The sequence below is a fragment of the Pelobates fuscus genome, chromosome 2 (assembly GCF_036172605.1).
Source record: "Pelobates fuscus isolate aPelFus1 chromosome 2, aPelFus1.pri, whole genome shotgun sequence".
In the NCBI taxonomy this organism is placed as follows: domain Eukaryota; kingdom Metazoa; phylum Chordata; class Amphibia; order Anura; family Pelobatidae; genus Pelobates; species Pelobates fuscus.
Window position 1 is genome coordinate 45,001,862 of NC_086318.1, and position 23,012 is coordinate 45,024,873.

Genomic DNA, 23,012 nt, shown 5'->3' on the forward strand with positions numbered 1-23,012 from the left:
ATAACACCTATAGACAATTTTGCAGTGATTTTCATAATGATTGGTACATTGGGGCATTTGCAATTTTATACCAGGTTGCTAGATCTATATTAATCTGTAATTCTTCTTCACATTTTTTCATATGTTCCATTTTTTTCATTTGGAATTGAGGTTGAAGAGAACGACTTATCAAGGTTACATGTTTTTGATTTGTGTGGCGGTATACCCTCTCGTGGATGGGTTACTACCGCCTGTGGTCACCCCTTCCTAATTGTGCCCACCCTAGAGTGATTATAGCGGCTAGCCTGTGATAATAGTCTCTTGCAGAAGGGCAACCGTGGCATCACCCAAACACTAGTTGAGACTTAGTGAAGGGTGAAAAAGAACTGTTTATTGCAGACAAGATGCATGGTATTTCCATTTGCAGCAATACAAAACATAAGCCCACCCCGGCGTAGCTGTGTCTAGGAGATAATGGTACCTCCCAGACACAGGAAGCCGAACACATAAAACCCCCCAAAATACACACCATACAGAAACTCCCCCCTCCCCCCAAATTGCTCCTGGTCCCAGCTATGATCCCTGCAAATAGCAGAGCGATCGGATGTACAGAGACCGGGAAATTGTCATATGAAGTCTGGGTTTGTGGTTTTGTACATACCCAAAAACAGTTCCAGAGAATCATTTGGTTTAGGCTGGTAGATTCAAACTTCACGCCTAAACCATGCAGTGGCCAATCAGTAGAAATAGCGTGAACCAATTTGCACCAACCGGTGTTCAGGGAGGGGAGGTGTTTCGCCGGCCAACCGGGAGAAAAGGTGCAAAACCATTTTGCATGGTAGCCCCTGAATGGCGCGAAACCAGTTTGAATGGTAGCCAATCGGGAGAAAGGGCGCAAAACCAGTTTGAATGGTAGGCCGGCACAGACTTCCAGGCGGTATTCTGTAACGGCATACCGTCACAATTTGGATTATTTAAAAATATACTTTCTACAACAGTCTGTTCTGCATGTGTGTATTTTTTTTTTTTTTATCAGTGTCTCTAAAATAAGAAACTTTTCATTTAAAACTTTGCCTGTTTCATTGTATTGATCGCGCATAGAATCATCTATAGAGTATTTAGTTTTTAAGGTTTGAAAAGACGTCAGGGCATTTTGTGGAAAAAAAATATTTTAAAATGTAATATTAAATGAATGCCAATTATCTATATCTAAATGAGTAATGGAATAATGCTTGCTAAACTCTAATAGGGACATTGCTCTAGGACACAGATACAAGTTTTTTCCATGATTCAATGGTTATTTTGGTAGTTGGAAATAAGGAATGATATTTTTATCAATTGTAGTTGTCCACAATAAATCTGAAAGAGGCATGGCCTGACCAATCGAAAAAATGGCTGTTTAATGGAAATATTCATGAGTGCTAAAACCATTCAATACATATAATTTGAGAAATGCACTTTATTTACACTCAATTTCCAATTAATCTGTGTACTAAAACATGCATAAAACATTTAGCTCCAAATCCATTAAAACAAAACTGACAAAGGGGGTCTCCACATTGCCTACACCTACGTGTGACCTTCACCTGTGGAACACTCATGAGAGTTGGGGGTGGGGGGAAGGGCGGAAAAAGGGGTAACAACCAAGTGGTGATATAGAACAAGAAGCATGCAGATACAACAAGTGCCTCACTTCCTAGGAATATGTTTTTTCTTGGATGCTGTATATAGATATATAGATTATTTATTGATCTCCTTCTACCGCTATTATCTGTTTTATTACCTAAAATTATTTAATGGATATAACATGAGTCTTAAGTCAAAGCTGTATTCCTGGCACAACCGATCTCTCTGCCTCCCTCTCCCTCGCTCCCCCCCCCCTCACCTCCCAGAAAAAAATCCTTTATTTACATACTTTATCCCAGCGTTGATGTCCCTCGGCGCTGGGTCAAAGCTCTGCCCCTCTCCTTTCCTTGACGAGCGGGGGCTAATGCACATGTCCGGCATTAGACCTCCCCGTAGGAGTCACTTGAATCACTTTCCTATGGGGATAAATCTGACACTGGAGGTCCTCATGCAGAGGACGTCCAGCGTCAGATAATGGACCAAAAGTCCTTTACGATTTCGGAAGTGCCACCAGTGGCTGTCTGGTAGACAGCCATTGAGAGCAGATTAAGTGCTGCAATGTGATCTAGGTGCCTACAGTGTCCCTTTAATGTGAGGGCACTTAATTTTTAACACAAAAGGAGGCTTTTATTTAAGGAATCTAAGAAACACAAAGTAGACATATGTTTACATGAGGCTCATTTTAAGAGTCCATTCGATATTTTATTACCAGGTTTTTTCCCCAACACAATTTCATGTGATTTAGAAGAATAAACCCAGAGAAGTGTCCATATTATTTAACAAAAATGTACCTTGTTTCACAGATAAGATGATAAAAGAAAAAAAATGGAGATGTAATATGGCGAGGAAGAGTGAATAATGTAGATTTTACCATTATAAATGCATATGTTCCCACTTTAGGTCAAGTTAATTATTTACATTTTTGGCCGTAATAACTTTATTTTAGGCTACAATCTTTATACTACCAGGAAACAACTAAGAATGAATAAAGTTAACTCTACATATAAAACAGCACAGGTCTGCACACAATGAATTCACTTCCATGGTTTGGATGACAGCTGGAGATTATTCCACAACGGTGAAATAGCCCACTAAAATCTGTACATAACATGTCCTCAAGAATAGTCAATTCAAAGTGCTAACCCATACCTATAAAGCACTGAACAATTCTAGCCCCTCTTTTATCTCTTCACAGATCCATAGGTATACCCCTTCTCGGTCTTTCCGCTCTGCCGTGACCTTCTCCTGTCCGTTGCTCGCACTCGTATGGCCAACTCACGCTTGTGGGACTTCTTGTGGGCGGCTCCCTTCCTATGGAATTGCCTACCTAAAACCCATCTCTTTAGAAAAGCTTATGGCCTCCCAGAGTAACCTCTACCTCACATACCTGTCTCTTGCTCTCTCCTAAAGGGCAGCACTCTATTCTCTCCTCCAGCTCTGCTTCACTCCCACCTTATTTGATTGATATTTCCTGTCCTAATGTGTTTTATACCCCACCTCCTATAGACTGTAAGCTCGTTTGAGCAGGGTCCTCTTCCAAACGGCAAATGTCTGCACAAATTTCAGACCTATGTCATTCATGAATAATGATACCAAGTTCTATTCAAACATTTTGGCAAACAGGTTGGATAATTTAATTCCATTTTTTTTTTTTGGTTTCATGGATTTTTTTTTTTTTATTCTTTATTTTGGTTGTGCAGATGATCACAAGATATGGACATACGCCACAACAGCGTGTTGCAAGGATTACAGATATTAGACAGTGGCATAGAAATTCGCACTTTTTTTTTTTTTCGTGAGTGGTTGCTTGGGTCCCCTTAGCCTCCTTGCAGCTGCTGGGTGGTAGTTTTTCAGGGGAGAAGGGTTAATTTCAGGCTGGTTATAGGGCATTCACTCAGGAGCCGAGGTGCCCCATGTCCGTCCAGCTTGGCGGTCAGGCCCCGCCCCCAATTTAATTCCATTTTTAATAGATCAAGTGGGATTTGTATTGAAGAGACTGGCCTCGAAAAGCATTAGAAGGTTTATAAACCTAACTCATTCAAATAACTCTTTTTGGCCTTTTCTCCGTTCTTTACTTTGGACGCAGAGAAAGCACTTGATAGAATTTATTGGGATTATTTATAACATGTATTGTTAGCTATGAAGTCTTTTATTAAAGCTATATTTGCATGATATAGTACACCTATAGGAACAGTTTCAGCATCATGATATGTATCCAGTAGTTTTAGCTTATCTCATGGAACTAGGCAGGGTTGCCCTTTGTCCCAAATACTTTTTATGTTGGCTATCGAACCCATTGCGATTACCATTAGAGAGAAACCATATATTGAAGGAATCGCCCCTATAAGCACAAACACTGCTTCAAAGGGGAGGGGTGCCACTCCTCATGCCCGTGGGGAGATTTCCCTGACTAGCCCATGGCAACTCTGCAACCAGGGAGCACTTTATCAATGAACACATACCCCCTGGCTTCACTCTGAGTCAGGGATCATGACCATTAAATAATGCAGAGGGAAGGTAGCATGGGTATATACCATATGTATATGTATAAGTACATGTTCAGTATATTCATGTAAAACCTAAATATAAACACTGGGCAAATTGAACATATCTTATTATAGTAAGCAGGGGTTTCACCTTTGTGCAAAATATAAAGGTAAGATAAGAAAGGTGAATGTGAGAATATAATTTAGAAACATAGAAACATAGAATGTGACGGCAGATAAGAACCATTCGGCCCATCTAGTCTGCCCAGTTTTCTAAATACTTTCATTAGTCCCTGGCCTTATCTTATAGTTAGGATAGCCTTATGCCTATCTCACGCATGCTTAAACTCCTTTACTGTGTTAACCTCTACCACTTCAGCTGGAAGGCTATTCCATGCATCCACTACCGTCTCAGTAAAGTAATACTTCCTGATATTATTTTTAAACCTTTGTCCCTCTAATTTAAGACTATGTCCTCTTGTTGTGGTAGTTTTTCTTCTTTTAAATATAGTCTCCTCCTTTACTGTGTTGATTCCCTTTATGTATTTAAATGTTTCTATCATATCCCCCCTGTCTCGTCTTTCCTCCATGCTATACATGTTAAGATCCTTTAACCTTTCCTGGTAAGTTTTATCCTGCAATCCATGAACCAGTTTAGTAGCCCTTCTTTGAACTCTCTCTAAGGTATCAATATCCTTCTGAAGATATGGTCTCCAGTACTGTGTACAGTACTCCAAGTGAGGTCTCACCAGTGTTCTGTACAATGGCATGAGCACTTCCCTCTTTCTACTGCTAATACCTCTCCCTATACAACCAAGCATTCTGCTAGCATTTCCTGCTGCTCTATTACATTGTCTGCCTACCTTTAAGTCCTCAGAAATAATCACCCCTAAATCCCTTTCCTCAGATGTTGAGGTTAGGACTCTATCAAATATTCTGTACTCTGCCCTTGGGTTTTTACGTCCAAGATGCATTATCTTGCACTTATCCACATTAAATGCCAATTGCCACAACTCTGACCATTTTTCTAGTTTACCTAAATCATTTGCCATTTGGCTTAACCCTCCTGGAACATCAACCCTGATGTTCCATTTGTGTAGCTCTTCAATACTGTTATATCAGAAAATCTTTATCATGGTGTGAATGCTAATTATTTTCATTAACCCATTAATGACCAATGACAGAATTATTCTGTCATGGAATATCATGTAGTTAATGATCTGTGATGGAATAAAGCGATACCGGCGTTCACGTGGTTAATGCTGGTGCCGACTGCTTCATGGTTTGATGCAGACTAGCAACCACAGAGCACGCTGTGCCTGCACATGTGATTGCTATGGTGCCAATCGGAGCTACCACTGTGTTGTATGGACAGCATCTCTGCCTGTCATGGTCACAGTGAGCAGACAGGCTAATCTGTGTAATTCACCATCCTCCTACAAAGACAACACTTTGAGTTACACATATAAAAGACCCAATTAACCCTCTCAACCAGTGATCAAAAGGCAAGGTTGAATTTTGAGAAAGTAGTTTATTACATTTTTAAGGGGTTACATTTGATTAGGGGTTAAGGGTATTTTTTATTTTATTTTGGTGACTTAGTTATCTGGGGTAAGGTTGAATAGTTCGCTATTAAGGTAGTTAGAGGGTTAAAAGGGAAAAAAGCTAAAATAAAGTAAAACAAACAAACCCTTTTACCACATTTTTCCAAAACAGCTGCACTGCTTGCAGGTACGCTTTTCGGTTATTTGGGTGAAGATTTCCTGTTTGCTATATTTCCAAAATGAAACCGGCACAAACATTAATTTTTGTGGCACGAATCAGCACAAACACAAAATCGAAATAGTGCATTTTTTTAAAAAATGTAATTATGTGGGGGGCAACGTTTGAGCAAAACAAAAAGCTCTAGATTTCCAAAACCAAATGTTAATTTTTGCTGCACAAACAAATGGAATATTTGTATTCACATTTTAAAAACATTGAGTGCTAACATTACATAACTGAGTTGAACTGGATTGCGTTTTATATACTTTTTTCTCACAAAAAAAAACAAAATTAACGTATAACTAAAAAAGAAACAAAAAAAAAAAAAACAGCACAAATATTTTTTTTTTTAACACAAATGCAGCACTAACCAACCAGCCTAGTTTCATTTATTTTGGCCATTGTAGGAGTAGGAGGGCAGGGTGATCATTTGTGACATTCATTAAATTGATAATAACTAAAACAATTAAAAAAAACCTTAAAGTGACACTATAGTCACCAGAACAACTACAGCTTAATGTACTTGTTCTGGTGAGTATAATCATTCCCTTCACGCTTTTTCATGTAAACACTGCCTTTTCTCTGAACAGTATTACATTGCCCCTAGGGACACCTCCAAGTGGCCACTCCTCAGATGCCCACTGGAGGAGCTTCCTGGCTCAGGGCTGCACAGTAAGCAGCCTGCCGTTCAGTGTCCCCACGCTCTGCATGGAGACGCAGAATTTTCCTCATAGAGATGAATTGATTCAATGCATCTCTATGAGGAGGTGCTGATTGGCCAAAACAGTGTTTGGCCCCGCCCCCTTGCCAATTTTAGCCAATGCCATGGGAAAGCTTTGGATTGACTAAAGTGCTGGCGGACCCGTGGAGAGCTGAAAATAAGGTGAGTTTTAACCCACTCTGAAGGGGCAAGCCACCTAAATGGTGTTTTTCACTTTAGGGTCAGGAATACATGTGTGTGTTCCCGACCCTATACTGATCCTTTAATAAAAGCATCACAATCTTAACTTTTACAGCACAAACATAACATTAACGAAACACAGTGTATTTTTTATTCATGCCAATTGTAGTGGGGCAGTTTCACACAGCCGTATATCTCTTGTCATTCAATTTCAGCAGTACTGTACTGTACTGTTCCTGCGTTTACTAGTGAAGGCGCAGCTGATTAAGACTGTAGGTCAGTGTATGCACTTCACCTCAGACTAACTGCATCTAGTGGTCAGTATGCCTTTCTCTTGTAAGGACATTTGAAGACATTACACGGCTCTCCATGACCGCACAGTTGTGGCATCCCCGGATGCCTGGGCAGGTTGGAATCAGTGGAAGAAGGTTCAACCTAACCAGCATGTCTGGCTGTTTGAAAATAATTTTCATTTTACAAACTACGGGTCTGTCTCTTGGCAATCCTGGCCCATACTTTCATGTTCGGCTCGAGACATCATATTTTGTTCTGGCTGATTCAGGCTCATTTGGGTCCTGTTATGCAAAATCTGGAGAACAGATTCCGGACAGTGTGAAAGAGTGAACAAAGTCTGGAGTTTGCTCTTGGAATAGCCTCGAATGCAACCAAATGCCACTCGGTACAGAGCCATTTCGACTTGAGTAAATATCCTTGATAATAAGACACTAAGCAGTTTAACCACTAGGCAGAGGTTTTGATGCAGTGAACCTTTAGCGGTCTTACCTGCTGTGAGCGTGGGAATAGGCACAATAAGTTTATCACTGCTATCCGAGGTTGCCCAGCTTTTTTTTTATAATACACAAGTGAAACTTTGATACATTGTAACAAAGTAACAACTATAATAAAATGTTTCCTTCCATTTATATTGTGTGTGGACTATGTACTCCTCACCGTAACCAATGCCTTATACCTGAACATTTATGTGACAATAAATGAGTTTGCTAAATAAACAATAAAAAGGTATTGATGCATACTGCAATACTCTGGCTATTTTGGCATTATAATAATAATGATACAAGATAAAAAACGTGCTTCAGTTTAAGCCTGTTAAACTAGGTGTCCAGGACTGACAACCATGGAGAGCAGAAAGCATGAACACTCACAACTCCGGGCCACAGTGCCTTACAAGCAAACAGTAATGCTTAATGACGAGCAAATGTTATATATATTTTTTTCTTTTCTGTCTACTGTTCTGATCTCACATCACGCAAGCTACACATTATACCTTAAGCGTCAACAAAGCATGTTAACCACATCATTTCTCACTATGTCTATGAGTATGTATAGCTAAGTACCTCTCTCTTAATCGCTAATTTAGAACCTTACCGACAGCGCTGCTTTTATGTCTCTAAGCTACCCGAATCTTAAAGATAGCGTAACAAGCAACCATGTCATCACTGCATAGGCAGACAAGTGAGAAGTAACACTACCAAGTCAATCATTAGAAAACTCTTATATGTACATTCTCTGCACAAGCCATGTTTTCCTCCTTTGTCTCTCCTCTATTTCTCCATGGCATGTGCATTATGCTACCATATTGAAAACTAAACGTAAACCTAAACTACTGTACTATTATAAAAATGTGCCTATATAACGAATGCCATGACATGTAATACCAATGTTTACCTATTCTACTGGATGTCGCTGTTATGGCGCATACCGGCTATTTGTTTATTCTGTGCACACCCAAAATAAAGAATTTTTAAAAAAAAGAAATAAAAAAAAAAGATAAACGTGCTGAATACCATTATGTCTCAGGAAGAATCTGATAAAATGGAATAGGTTTTTGAATTTAGGTTATATAATAGGAGTGTCATTTTTTAGAGATAACCACAAAAGGTCTGATTCGTGTCTACAGAACTAATCACAGTGATTGAAGCACTTAAAGGACTATGGAACAAATAAAAGCATAGAATTGCAGTAATTGGCCAAGCATGTGCAATTTAAATGGTAATCTTGCCATGTATTAATCTTTTCCAGACGCCGCCAACACCATTAAAATAATTATTATTATAGTTCAAATGCAGAGAGCAATCATGAAGTACCAACAAAGAATAAAATGTGGATTGGGTATCCCCAAGCGATAGTTATTCTACAGAGTTGGACAACTTGCTTAATGGAACATGATTAGCACCAATTAATTTGCCTGTGTGCAATGTATCCCCCCTTGCCCAATTCAACCCTACAGTGGAAAACATTGACATTCTGCGGGAATGTACAGGTCATACACAGAAAAACAGGTCAATATACAAGGCGGGTCAGGATACCAAAAATACACAGGTCAGTATACATAGTGGATCAGGATACCAAAAATACACAGGTAAGTACACAAGTCAGAGGATAAGAGAGTCAAAACGAAGCCAAGGTCAATAACAGGAAATCAGGAGAAAGTCACAGGAGCACTACACGTTACTAAACAGAAATCACGATAGGGCAACGAGTAGGGACTTGAACAGGCTTTAAATAGGTTCACATGTGTTCTCATTAGTCCATATCATCTCTGCGACTCCAAACAGCATGCGGTCACCTAGATGACGTGTTCCCTAAGAACACAACATAATAGTTTTCAAATTTATTTAAGGATGCGCACTTAGAGCGGGCAGCTTCCTAACTTCTTTGCAGGGACCTGTAGTTCAGCCCACGAACCAGAGCAGAGTGAGCCGTTCATGGGGCCGAAGGTAAGTATGTATCCCATTCGGGCAGCGCGGCCTGAGGACTGGAGCAGTGCGGCCGCACAGTGCATTCTGCCCAGGTGGCCCGAGGAGTGGAGCGGCGTGGGATGCAGGTAAGTCTATTGCAATAATGCATTAAAGTGAATCAAATCTAACTAAAGTGCCGTCTTTAATACTTTAACACTTTAATTTTGGAAATCCTGGCAGAACAGCAGCACTTTACATGTCAAGTTTGAGATAACTGGTTAAACCCCGTTTGTGGCAAAAGAAAGTCATCTGTCATATGAGGTCAATAATGTGTTCTTAATACAGTATTTGCTTTAATATTTGTTTCTTGCTTTTATTTCTACCATATTATTATTTTTATTAAGTACCAACATTTTGTGCAGCACATTAGTGGAAAATGAAAAAAAAAAAGGAATAGAATGACAAATGTAGGCAAAATATAACAGTAAATCTATTTTCACATAGGTGTCTAGACTAAAGGGTTAAGTACTAAAAAAAGAAAAAAAGTATTGTATCCACACCACACGGAATATTTAGCTGAATACAATATGTGTAAAATATTATCATGACATATATTCTCACTGTGTAAGAAATACAAGGTTGAGAACCTATGGTTTAAATTTCAATGGTATGGTTAAAGGATTGTAACTATGTCAGATCATCTGATACATCCATAGTGCACTAGATGGCAGTAGTATGCCAAAAAGTATCAACTAAACTACGGATTGTAAAAGTTACCTTATTATACTGTATGTGGGAGATTAAGGAGTAATAGAGGGGAGCATGGCCCATTGGGTCAGATTTTTTTGCCTGTGTGGCCATATTCTTCTTAAAGATATATGAACGGGCTATATCCAAAAGAACCAAACGGATGAGAGGCTTGTTTAATTTCCAAAGCGAATGTATATTTTCAAATTGTGACACTTTCACAATACAAGTATAGTTAATGCTAATTGAACTATAGCAAAACAGTGTATATGTATATAAAGTACCATTCACAGACTATTTGCCTAAGGGTACTTTGACACTTATTATGTAGCCATTTTATTGCCAATCTCTGCTAAATATTGCAGATTTTTTCCTTCTGACTTTTAACATGCACAAATATAACCGGGTTTTAGTGTGTATTTTGTAAACCTGATGTGCGCTTCTAACCCATAATGTGTTCAGATACATCTACTGAGTACAACAATACCCCTAATGTATGTCCCTGTCCTGTGAAGCTACAATGCCATATTAGAGACCTGACCATTTCAGCTTTTACAGTTAGAATTGTTATAGATGGATTTGATTGGCTTATATCTTATTTGGGTGGAAGAAAAGCTAAATATCTAGGCACACCTGAGGTTTATTCTAAAAGGCAGTCTTTTATTAGGAACAAAAATGAAAATTTGGTTCCTTTCTGAGCCTTTGTCAAGTCACTTGGTGAGACTTGATAAAGGTTCAGAGAGAGCCGAAACATTGTCTCCACTTTTTTGTTCCTAATATCAGACTGCCTTTTAGAAGAAACCTCAGGTGTGCCTGGATATTTATCTTCTTCTTCCATTTGATGTCTCCATTGATTGACCCTCCCTTTCTGGTGCACCCTGCAGGAAGCATTTTTATTTTTTTTCGTGTGCGAATTACTTGCAAACAACCGTATGTCTTATTTATGGGCATTACAGCAGTTGACTGTTGAAATGATACCGCAAAGTCCTACCATTTGTGAAAGTAGACATTTTTAGTCACATGTGGCGTATATTGTGCCCTAGCATGTTGCCATTTCTTCCAATAACTGCCGTTCAGTTTATGTCAAATATTGTGATTGTGGCGAAACCGACCTCGCCACGTGTCTTTGGAGGGGGCTGCTTGCCCGCCTCTTGCCTTTGGACTATGGCCCTAGGAGATTGGGCCCTTTTACAAAACGTATTCGGCCCTAACAGAGTGCATGTCACTCATTCTGGCCCTTTAAACACAGTGGGGCCATTCGGTACTTGCCCTGTGTGAGCAGTGATACACCCAGATAGCTATGCCATGGAGCCTATTCATATAATGAAAGACTATGGGAAAGACTTTGGCTCCATGGCAATTAAACTGTATTTGTGTGGTCTGCGTGCCATTCACCTAATAATGTGCACGCAGACCTGAGCTATCTGGGGATATGTTACATGTCTGTGTTTAATGTATAAAAAGTAACTTTATATATTGTAAAACATAATCCTGTATTTAGGTCCCCACATGTGTAATGGAGTTTTGTCTTTGACCTGGGAGATAATTGGATTACTTCTCCAATTATCTCCAGGGCAGACGGGAGGAAGCCAGGATGCATTGTGGGGATGTTTTACTTTTACTGTTTGAGCCAGATTAAAATACTGCCAGCCAGGGGGAACAAAAGATACTTTTACTAACTTTTGAACCCCTGGTCTGATTCATGCCATTTTTTAATATGTTGTTCCCCTGAATGGATTGATTGTGGATATGTATTTTTATGTGAATGTGATGTATGGTTTTAAAGTTACAGAGTATGTGTGGAAACTGTATTTTTACTGTATGTAATAAATTATGTTAACTGCTTATCTGAGGGGAGGGGATGTGTGGGTTGTACTGTTACTTGATTGGTTATTTTATGCCTCCCCCTGGGTGTGTCCTGTATGTGCACAACCGTAATAAAAAACAGGCTGGGCGTGCCAGGACCTCAGATTCTGCTTGACCCTCAAACCGATGTGTCGTCTCGTTTTTGGGGGAATTAGATTGTATGCTGACTGCCAGGAGTGTAAGCGGATTGTATGCTTTTCCTGTTCGGCTGATTCCAGGGTTCGTGTGTTTCCAGAATTCGTACAGTTTGCAGTTCGGGAGATTGGTGATTGCTGTAGCTGCTGGTCTATGGAAAAGGGGGATATCGCCTAAATTGGGTTTTATCCTCTTGTAAGCGAAACGGTCCGTTACAGTGATATTGTTTTTCCCATTTTTTCCCAATTCTCCTTATAATTTAACTGTCCACTTCTGAAATCTGATATGTGCCACTGTGATCAAACCAACCAAATTATGCTCAGCAAACTCTTTTGTACAAGTCAATAGACCCAACGTATGCATTTGGCACAAATATGCAAAGCTACAGTGCCAAATAAGAGAACTGACTATCTCAGTTTCTACAATACGAATTGATGAATTTCATGGGCCTGTTCTGCATTTCGTGACACTGTAGCAGTCTCACCGTCCAAATCACTTCAAAAATGCTTACCATTTATGAAAGCAAAAATCACGGGGAATGCCATATGGTAAATTTGGAGCCTTATTATGCAGCCATTCTAGCCATTTTCGCATTTTTTTACATGCACAGTACAATTTAGCTATTTATTTTGTAAACTTGATATGTGCTACTGCAATAAAAATCACTATATTGTATTCAGTTATATTTCCTGATTGCAGAATGAGCCCTGTCGTATATCCTTGTCAAGTTTTTGTGAAAATACAGAACTGAATTTATAACCTGCACATTGACGATTTTTAGAAAAATGCTAAATTTAAGAATGGTTTATAATGCAGTTTGGGACATTTTAGTAGCTCACATGTTTGTTACTTCATAAATGCATACCATCGGCAAAAGTGGACACCATGGGGACTCTCACATGATATGTTTTGACATCTATCAAGGTCTCATTTTTTAACCATTTCCCTACCCCCCTCCAAAGTTTGTATTATCCTTTTTTTTTTTTTTTTTTAATTCTGTATTTTATTTGTGCATGAAGATATACATATAGCACTCCGTGCCACAACAGCTAGAGTATGCATAATGAAACAAAGGTGTACAGCAGTTAGGCAGTGGAAAAACTTTGCACATTTTTAAATTTTTAACGTGTAACAATGAGTTATGTCTAGGCTGATTTTTGATAATATTACGAAGCTGGATTAGCTTAATGCAGGTTATAAAGGTGATAGATAACAGTGCATGTTAGTTGTTCAAACTTACGTTACTATGTAATAGATGTGTTAGTGATTAGCTATGTCTGATTAAACATGCTGTTTAGAGCAATAGAAGCTTCACATGTTAGTAGCTACGTTGCGCAGGCTGGGGAGTCCAGCAGTGAGTAGCTTAGGCAAGCTGAGTAGCCTGATGCTGCTAGAGAGACGAATCACAATAAGCAGATTAGTAGATAGTGCGAAAGGGTAAAACAAAAAGTCACAGGCAACACATCAATTCAAAAAACAAATGCCATGGTAAAAAGTAAGCTTATCAATAGTGTTATCAACGTTAGGTATTACTATTAGTCATCGCTACCAACAATAGGTATCTGAAGGTCTATTGTGTGTTAACGGTTATACAACATCACGTTTTATAGTTAAGGTAACCAGTTATTGATAATGTAGTAGAACGATAGGAACAGATCGTAAGCAGCTCAACATTAAGTGCAGGTAAGTCATGCTAAGGTAGCTGGCATGTGAGTTAAACAAAATCACATTTTAAATCCACATAGATAAATTCACACAATATGCAGCTGCAACGTAAAACATTAATGCTTATTGAGGTTATTGGCCCCGGGGAGGGGAAAAACTGGTAGAGTACTATGTCTGCAGACACTGTGTAGAGATGGAAGGCGAGAGATCGGTAACCTGTAGTAAGTCCCATTTCGTGAGGATTCAGTTCACCCGATGCCTGCTAGTGTCAGGGTACATTCCCCGAGAAGCGTGTGGTCAGGGTCGTGCTTTGTCCGCCGGGCAGGTCTCTTGGGTCTTGGTGCGGTAGTCTCCTGCTTGCGGTGGATGTCGTAGGGGTCTGGGTTGGGACCGGAGTTGGCGGCTCGGCGTAGGCAAGGTAAGTCCTCCCCTCCGCCCCAGGCTGTCAGGAGGGCCGACATTTTAGATCCACAGGTCCGGCTTTCACGAGGGGCCGAACCTCTCTCCCTGTTGGAGTGGTGGGGGGTCCTGGTGGTCGGCCGCTGAGTGCGGCGGCGAACCCTCCTCCAGTGTGGGTGATGTCTCGAGGTAGCACCCCGGTTGGCCTTCGGCCTGGGTAGGCCAGTAGTAGGTGGCACAGGCTTTTGTGGTTTCGTTGGGCCCGAGGAGGTCCCCCGTGCCCCACGGCTCCCACCCCTCCGGTCTGTTTCCCGTGGCCGTGCCGGCTTGGTCATACAGGGATACTGCATATCTTTCAAACGCTGTGGTGGTGTGGGTGGACACAATTTGCTCCGCAGTTTCAGCCAAAACACTTGAAAGTGTCTGTCCAGTCGGGTGAGTATGTCGCTGAAGTGCGGGAGCTCCGTTTCCTCTGCCATTACGGTGGAGCTGCGTGTTTGTAGGTTTGATTTAGCTTTTGCTCCCCATGGTTGCGTGAGGATCAGCTCTCCCGGCGCGGGCAGTGTGGTAGAGTCCGACCTGGTTGGTCTCTTTCTGGCTCGCCGAGCTGAGTGACCAGCTGCCGCCATTTTGGAGGCCCTTTCCCCCGTTTTGTCAGGAAATGTTGCGGGCTCATGTAGAGGGTGCCGGGCGCGGGGCTCTCCGGCTGGCGGGGACCGGGATGTCCCCCACCGGGCCATAGGGGGGGGGGGGGAAGGTTGTGCACCTAGTTCACTGTTTGCTTCGTGCGTCTGGCGGGAAAGCGGCCACCTTTCTCCGCCGCCTCCCTCAGTAGGCCCTAGTCTGCCGATGCGGTTCCCGGTCAACCCGGACATTGAGTTTGGTGTCTCTGGGTTCGGGACGGTTTCCCCAGTCCAGTGGACCCTCTTGTAGGAGGATGAGCGCAGGTTAGCCAGCTTTATTCAACGTGTTTGTGCTCGGTGCCCAGGAGCTAGTTCAGAGCACGTCTGCCCTGTTTGCTAGTCAGGCCCCGCCCCCCCCCCCCGTATTATCCTTTTTTTATCTTTCAATTTTGACATACACATTGTATTATGCTTTTTCTTTAATCCTATGTTTTCCTTTGTAATACAATTATCTTAACTGTACTCCGCAACATCTCGTGAGTACCTCATATGTATACATTTGCAAAGTAACAGTGTTAATCCCAGTCTAAATCCTTAACCAATCCCTACTTCTAAACCAAATCCTAATCCCAAATCTCACCCCAAATCTAATAATAAATCTGACCTTCATTCTAACCCATACCCCAATTCTCTGCTTTACTCTAATTTTATCCTAAACGGGACACTATAGTCACCAGAAGAACTACAGCATAATGTATTTGTTCTGGTGAGTATAATCATCCCCTTTTAAGATAAAAGGCTGTGTTTACATTGCCCCCTAGGGATACCTCCAGTGGCCACTTCTCAGATGTCCACTGGAGGCGTTTCCTGGGTCAGTGCTGCACAGTGCCGCACTGCCGTTCATCGGCTCCACACTGTGCAAGATTGGGTGCAGATTGGCCAAACCGGCGGTTGGCCCTGTCCCATCCCGCCACTTTGCTGATTTCAGCCAATGCAATTCTTTCCCATAGGGAATGCATTGGGTTGGCTAAAAATCGTGAATTCTGATGATTTCACCAAGTACGTGGATCGGGGTGGGGCCAGCGCCGGAGGGGCGACACCAGACCCGCACGTCGCTGAAAACCCCTTCTAAGGGGATTAAGGGGGGGAGCAAGCCACCCTAATGGTGGTTTTACATGTTTGTGTTCCTTTAGTCCTCATCTCAAGTCTAATCCTATAAATAGTGTAAGAAAGATTCCCTCTGTTGATGTCAGCAGAGGAATTCCCTTGCTGGCCCTAATCTATCAAACATGTTATGTCAGAAATCAAAAATGTTACACACACACACACACACACAAGTCACAATTAAGAAACATTGTATCACAGCCTATTTTGGAGCTATTTAAAACAACATAGTGAAAACCTTTTTTCTGACATTGAGAAAAGTTGAAAGTTTTTCATTGACATTCAAATGCCTTAATATATATGAAAACAATAGGGTTGCACTCACCTGAACATGGATACGTTATAAGGGTGCTGCTGAGGCCTTTTCATACAACGTAGAAGATCCAGCACATGTACTAATTCACTACAAAGCAATTTCAAAGCTCACAGAATGGAATAGTTTTTTTTTTTGGTTTTTTTTTAAATACCTAAGTTAGGCAAAATAATGAGGGTTTAGTCACAGTATATGATCATACAGGGTCCTATTTGATGTTGACCTGCAGAGAGCCCCAGGAGGAAGGATTCCCCAAGTAAGTGAATTAATCTCATAGCAGGTACAGGCATACCCTGCTTTACATACACTTACTTTACATACACTCGTGAGTGTACTTAAAGGTGCCTCGTGAGTACAGACATTCCTGCGCCTCTTCTGTTTGCGAGTGAACAGGAAATGGAAGGTTCTATTCTCGCCCGGAGCAGCTCAGTTCAGTGCCATTGGGGCAAGAATTTTTCAAACCTTCTGACATGGCACAGGTTAATTATCTCAAATTTATAATGCCTACTCCTAGCTGAAGATATATATATATATATATTTATTTATTTTTTATTCTGCCCATACATTGTCCATATTCTGCAATCAGCTGCCATCCAGTGAAAGGGTTTACCCTGCCATTTTCTATAACTATTACGTAGCAGCTTAGCTGCATTAGCCATAATTCTGAGGATTCAAAGTTAAACCATAAATGCTTAAAGTAATGAGGAGGTGTTTCTTAACAAAGTGTGCAACTAAGCTTCTAAAAAATACAAATTGGCACTGTATTGGCAGAAAATGGCCCAGTGGGCAGGTTTATTTTACCTTTCCTCCCAGTTTAAGGTTGTCAGATGAGTAAAACATTAAAGATAAATGGTACAATCTGGAATGAGATTTTTTTTTTTACGGTTTGTTTTAACTGAATAAAAGTTCACTGGAAATCACTAAATAAATCACTGGAAATAAAAATCACTGGAAATCTGTAGTTGCAGTACCAGTTATGCCTGTAAATTACAATTGCAATGCAGTACATGCATTGGGAAGTGAAAAAAAGGTATTGCTTCACTTTAAGTACATTTTCATTTTACATACATGCTCTGCTCCCATTGTGTACTTAAAAGTGGGGTATGCCTGTATTAGGTTGCTAGAGTAGGATCTGCTAAGAATGGGGTACATTGACGTTGTGGCATGCTTATACAATGTATGATCATATAATGTAACTAAATCCAGAGCCAGATTACCCATAAAGCAGAACAGGTGCTTGGCTAGGGCCAGGTGTATCTTAGCCTGGAGCTTTAACTCTGACTTTGAGGCCAAATATCTACATGGTTCTGTACCCCCCCCCCCCAGGTTAGATGCTGCCCCAGGCCCACCCCGATTAATCCCCTCTACTGATGGTGGTATAGTGCAGGCCAGCAGTTTCCTCCTAGTGAGAGGAGAGTGTAGTGGGCGAGGCATGTGACATTACTTCCTCTTTATCATCTCACTTGGAATCGTTAACACCTGTTTCTTGTAAGAGGTAGGGCTACCATAATCCCCCTTCACTCCCATCATCTCCTTCCTATCATAACAACATTGTCTCCCATCCCTCTCTTCATGTCCTCCCATCACTCAGACCAACCCCTTATTATCCCCCTCACTCCCATTACACCCATGCCGTTGCTACCATCCCCCCTTATACTCTAATCTCTTCCTCCCATTACCCCAATCCATCCCTTACTACTTTCCTATTCTCCCATTGCTCCCAGCCATCCCTACTCTTCCGTCTCTATTTTCCTTCCTCCCATGACTCCAAACTCCTCTCCTTGTCTTTCTATTACTCCAATCCATCCCTCCTTAACCTGCCATCATTCCAATCATACTCAGCCACCAAACACAATTACAGTCAGCCAACCTCAAATGCATCACATTCAGCTTATTACACGAACACCCCACACTCATTAACAACACACAGCCCTCTGTAAACACAACACATGCTACAACACATGCTACTGAGGAGCACTGAGATATCTTCATGTACATGGTAAGTTTATTCATAATGTTCTGCAATACACTCATATACACTGTTTTCGGTGTTCCTCAGTGACTCAGAGTGCCGAAGCCAACACGCTATGTACGCCAGTAATTCGAGGAAGCTCTTATAGTGATCTGCACAGGATACAGGTGCACACCACATAGCTCCCCTACAGAACCAGTATGGATCCTATGCAGAATGCACTCCACTGGAACACCACACACACTCATAAGCTACACAGACTCCTCCAAATATGAAGTTCAGACACCACACATTCACAACACTCAACCAGCACACACAGGCTGTAGGACTTCCTACACACACACAATGCCCCAATCTGGCATCCTGCACAGGGCCCTGGTTAGTCTTAATCTGGACTAAATCCCCATTATTTTTGTTTGTCATGTGTTGTTTTAAATGAGAAAAAAAACTATTACATTCTGTGAGTTTTGAAATTGCTGTTTAGTGAGTGAACGAGTGTGCTGGATCCTGGATGTTGCATGAATTGGCCCCAGTAGAAGTCTTATAATGTATGCATGTTCAGGTGAGTGCAGCTCTCTTGGTTTCCTATATAAATATATTTAGAAGTCCAGGCCAACTCCCTGGTTTAGCACCCCTCCCTTTCACAGGTGCCTCATTCCAGAGCCCTATTTAACCTTGCACAGCAGAGTTATTAGAAGGAAAAAAAAACAAAAGAAAAACACACACACGCGCAAAACCACACAACAGATTATTAAATTCTGCCAGCTTTGAAGTCATATAATTTGTGCATGTGCAGGTGAGTGTAACCTGCTTGGTTACATACAAAATAATACTGACAGAGACAAGAAGTCAAGCACCGAGCTGTGATTTCACCAGATATATATACGTAGATCTTATCTACAGCTATGTCCCTGCATCTCCTTCCAGTCTGGGAGTAAAGATTCCGTACAAGGTCACATGTCTGTCTGTTTGTGCTCTTGCATCTTTGAGGCGCAGTATTTTGTCCATTGAGTCACAATATCGTGCGGATTATGCAAATCTAAGTTGTAGTTAAAGTAGTCCTGTGTTGTTCCTCTCTTTGTTACATTGTTTTGTGCAATGTATCCAGTTACAAAGAACGCAGAGTATTTACCTACTAATGGGTTAAGAAATGAGTTAGACATATCTACCAGAAAATCACTAGCTACAGTAAAACTAGAACAGCACATGTCTTTACTACCGTGATAACTAATATACCTGTAAGTATAAATGGACATTTTCTTTTCATTTTTTATCCCAGGTGTTTGAAAAAATATGCTAAGATTATCTAAGTTATTTTGTTTTTCCTCCAGGTGTTTCGGAAATATAGTGAGATTGACGACTTCTACTATAAGATTAATGCTCACTATCCCAAACTCTCCCTGCCACCCTTCCCAAGAAAAGTTTTATTTGTGGGTGAAAGTGATATTCGTGATCGCAGAGCGGCATTCAATGACATTGTCAAAGCAATCGCTAAGGAGAAAGAATTGGCGGCCTGCCCGGAGCTACTGGAGTTTCTAGGTAAATGTTCATTTGACAGGGATAAGCCAATGCCAAGCTTTCGGAAGCAGTCAGGGCTAAGACTAACTGGGGAGCTCTGTGCTGGGAGCTCTGTACACTAGACTATGATTGCCAGCAGTTTGTTTGTGGCATCTTTTGACAATGTCTCTGCAATGACTGGTTGCTAACCTGTTAATTTCACAGTGTAATCTACTTCTTAAAAGGCAGTGTTTACATTAAAAAGACAGACTCCTACTCTGAGACTTTCAAGGCGGCAGATCAGGGGCAATGCCAGCACAAGTCAAACACAGCCCTAGCCAATCAGCATCTCCTCGTAGAGATGCATTTAATCTATGAGGTCAGTTCAGTGTTTCCATGCAGAGGGTGGAGACACTCAATGTCAGTCACACTGTGCAGCACTGCCCCAGGAAGCACCTCTAGTAGCTATCTGAGGAGTGGCCAGTGGAGTTATTCCAAGGCTGTAATGTAAACACTGCATTTTCTCTGACAAGACAGTGTTTACTGCAAAAAGCCTGAAAGGAATGATTATACTCACCAGAACAAATACAATACGCTGTAGTTGTTCTGGTGACTATAGCGTCCCTTTAAAGAAAATGTCATATGCATATGACTGTGTAGCTAGAAACCACGGGGTCCCGGGGCAAAAATTGCCCTCGGGGCCCCCCCCCTCTACATCTCACTCCTCACCCCCACCTCCATGTGTTACCTTTACACCCCTAGACCCTCCATGTATCTCATTCATGCCTCACAGGGTAAATGTGGCATGGTTGGGGGGATGAGTATGACAAAATTGAAGGGGTTAATGTGATAAGGGGAGTGTGGCATGGTGAAAGGTGACAGCTTCACAGGGGGCCCGGTCGCACTGCTATCCGGGCCCCTGGACATACATAGCATTGAGTGGCCCTAACCGCATGCTGAAGGAACCCAATGTGGACCTGGCGGTTGTTCCACCTGGGTTGGGGCTGCAGCCCATGGCCAGCGGGCACCCCGGCTGCAGGTATGCCACTGGTCATATGTTAGAGCATGTTAATGTGCTTGTTCAGCTCCTTCGTAAAAGGTTTGCTGAACAATTTTCCCTGTGAGATGAGGTGGTGGTGTCCAATCCTAACGCGAATAGCCAATATTCCTCGGGTCGCACATCCCTTGACCTGTGGCATCATAGAAACGCTCACTATGTAGCTGTTTTGAGGCCTCCGCCTTGTCTGCATCCTCTTGTTACTGGGGCTCACCAAAGAATGTCTCTTGAATGGAGTTGTGACCCCATGTCTTGTCATCCGACTGAGACTGCTCGGCCTGCCATTCATCCAGGACCAACAAAGAGGTCATGCTCCTCATCCGAGGAAGCTTTGTATAATCTCTGAGGCAGGGATTGTACCTGTTTGCCCTTTTTCAGGGGTGCTTTGCCATTGTTAGGCTTCTGTTTGGACCCTTCGCCCTTTGCAGTGGCGTTTTGCCAGGCTTGATTGTTCCTTGGAGGATGAGTCAGAATCATCCTATATCTCTCTCTTCTCATGTTGAGAGAGCTTGGGGAGAGACTTGGAGTGGTGGGTCTTGGATAACTGGCATCGCCATGGCTAAGGCATTTTCACCCAAAGCAGCCACTGCCGCATTAATAAGCCCTGCAGGTCTGATGGCATTTGGGACTCTTCCATAGTAATATGACTCCTTTTGGGGTTAACCCAATTAACAGTGAACTGTGAGGTGGATAGGCACGTTGTGGTAAATAGTCAGCAGGGACCACCAGTGGTTATAATGGCCTATAATATATGTGGCCCACTTATAGGCAGACAAGGGGCTTACCCAGAAATAAAGAAGCATGAATAGCTCAGTCAGCAGCGCCAGTAAAAAGGAGGGTCATGCCAATCCGGAGCACTATGTAAGAAACCTGACCGGCTAACCCCTCCTAAAGTTTGCACTCACCTATAGCAGGTCCCTGAGACAGGCAGTAAATGAAAGGCAGATAGCAGAAGAAATCACTCAATTTATCACAGCACTGGGTGAGTACATCCACACAGTAGAAAACTCCAATACACACTCAGGGTTTAAAATGTCTGAGTGCGTATTGGAGTTTTTTGCAAGATGGCCATTGAAAAGCCCTCAAATCTGCAATAGGGTTCGTGGGGAAAAGCCCGCAAACGAAATAGAGAAAAAAAAATACGTAAACAACATAAAACCGTGAATGCACTTGTTTATAAAAAAAACGTTTGCGGAGAAGATCCGAACCCAATGGGAAATAATCCACAGAATGCGTTTGACTGTTCGCATTTGGTAAGTAGAGTGTGGGTGATAAGCGAACGCTGAAAGTGCTTTCATGAAAAAAATCAGCGCACACGAAGGAGGGAAATTCACGAAAGAATTAACGTAATGTATGCTTTCGGTCGGATGAAACGGCCCGAATACGTGTTGCGCGCCAACGCCTAACTGGCAGGAAAGCCTCACAGAGAGGGGCGGGAAATTTCCCCAGACGGATCAGTACCGTCAGTATAAGCTCGAAACCCCCCGCCTTCCTCCCAAAAAACATACCTGTGTAGTAAACTAGAGGGGGGGAAGAGGGAAGGGAAGGGTAGGAAAAATAAAGCCTAGTTCCTCAGGTCATTGGCGTACATACCGGGGTGGCAGGGGTCGCGGCTGCGACCGGGCCGGCCCACCAGGGGGCCCGGCCGCCCTGCGACCCGGTATGTAGGCCAGTGCTGGCCCTGCTGTCACTGTGCGGGCTGGCGGGCGTGCAAGGGAGCACTCTCCCCTGAGTGCTCTCTGCCCAGCTCCCTCGCGCATCGGACTAATACCGGAGCCGGAAGATGACGTCCTCATCCAGCTCTGGCATCAGTACGCAGCGCGCAAGGGAGCTGAAGAGGAAGCACTCAGGGCAGGGTGCTCCCTCGCGCGCCCGCCAGCCAGACAGCCCGGTGACACCACTGGACCCCAGGGAATCCCCTCAGCTCTCCCTAAGGTAAGGAGGCTCGGGGATTAAATTTAAAAAAGTGTGTGTTAGTGTGTGTGTGTCAGTTACTGAGTGTGTTAGTTTGTGTGCGTCTGTTAGTGAGTCTGCTTGGTGTCTGTTAGTGAGTGTGTGTTTTGTAAGTGAGTGTGTATGTGTCTGTCTGTCAGTGAGTGTGTATTTTTGATCAAAGTAA

The 23,012-nt window shown here is 42.2% G+C and overlaps 1 protein-coding gene across 1 annotated transcript in view; it reads left to right on the forward strand.

Moving 5' to 3' along the window:
• Positions 1-23,012, forward strand: part of HS1BP3 (HCLS1 binding protein 3) — a 130,531-nt gene that overhangs the window by 36,979 nt on the left and 70,540 nt on the right. Inside the window, exon 3 of the mRNA XM_063442119.1 lies at positions 19,671-19,878. Within this exon, the coding sequence (XP_063298189.1) occupies positions 19,671-19,878 (208 nt within the window). The remainder of the gene's footprint in view (positions 1-19,670; positions 19,879-23,012) is intronic.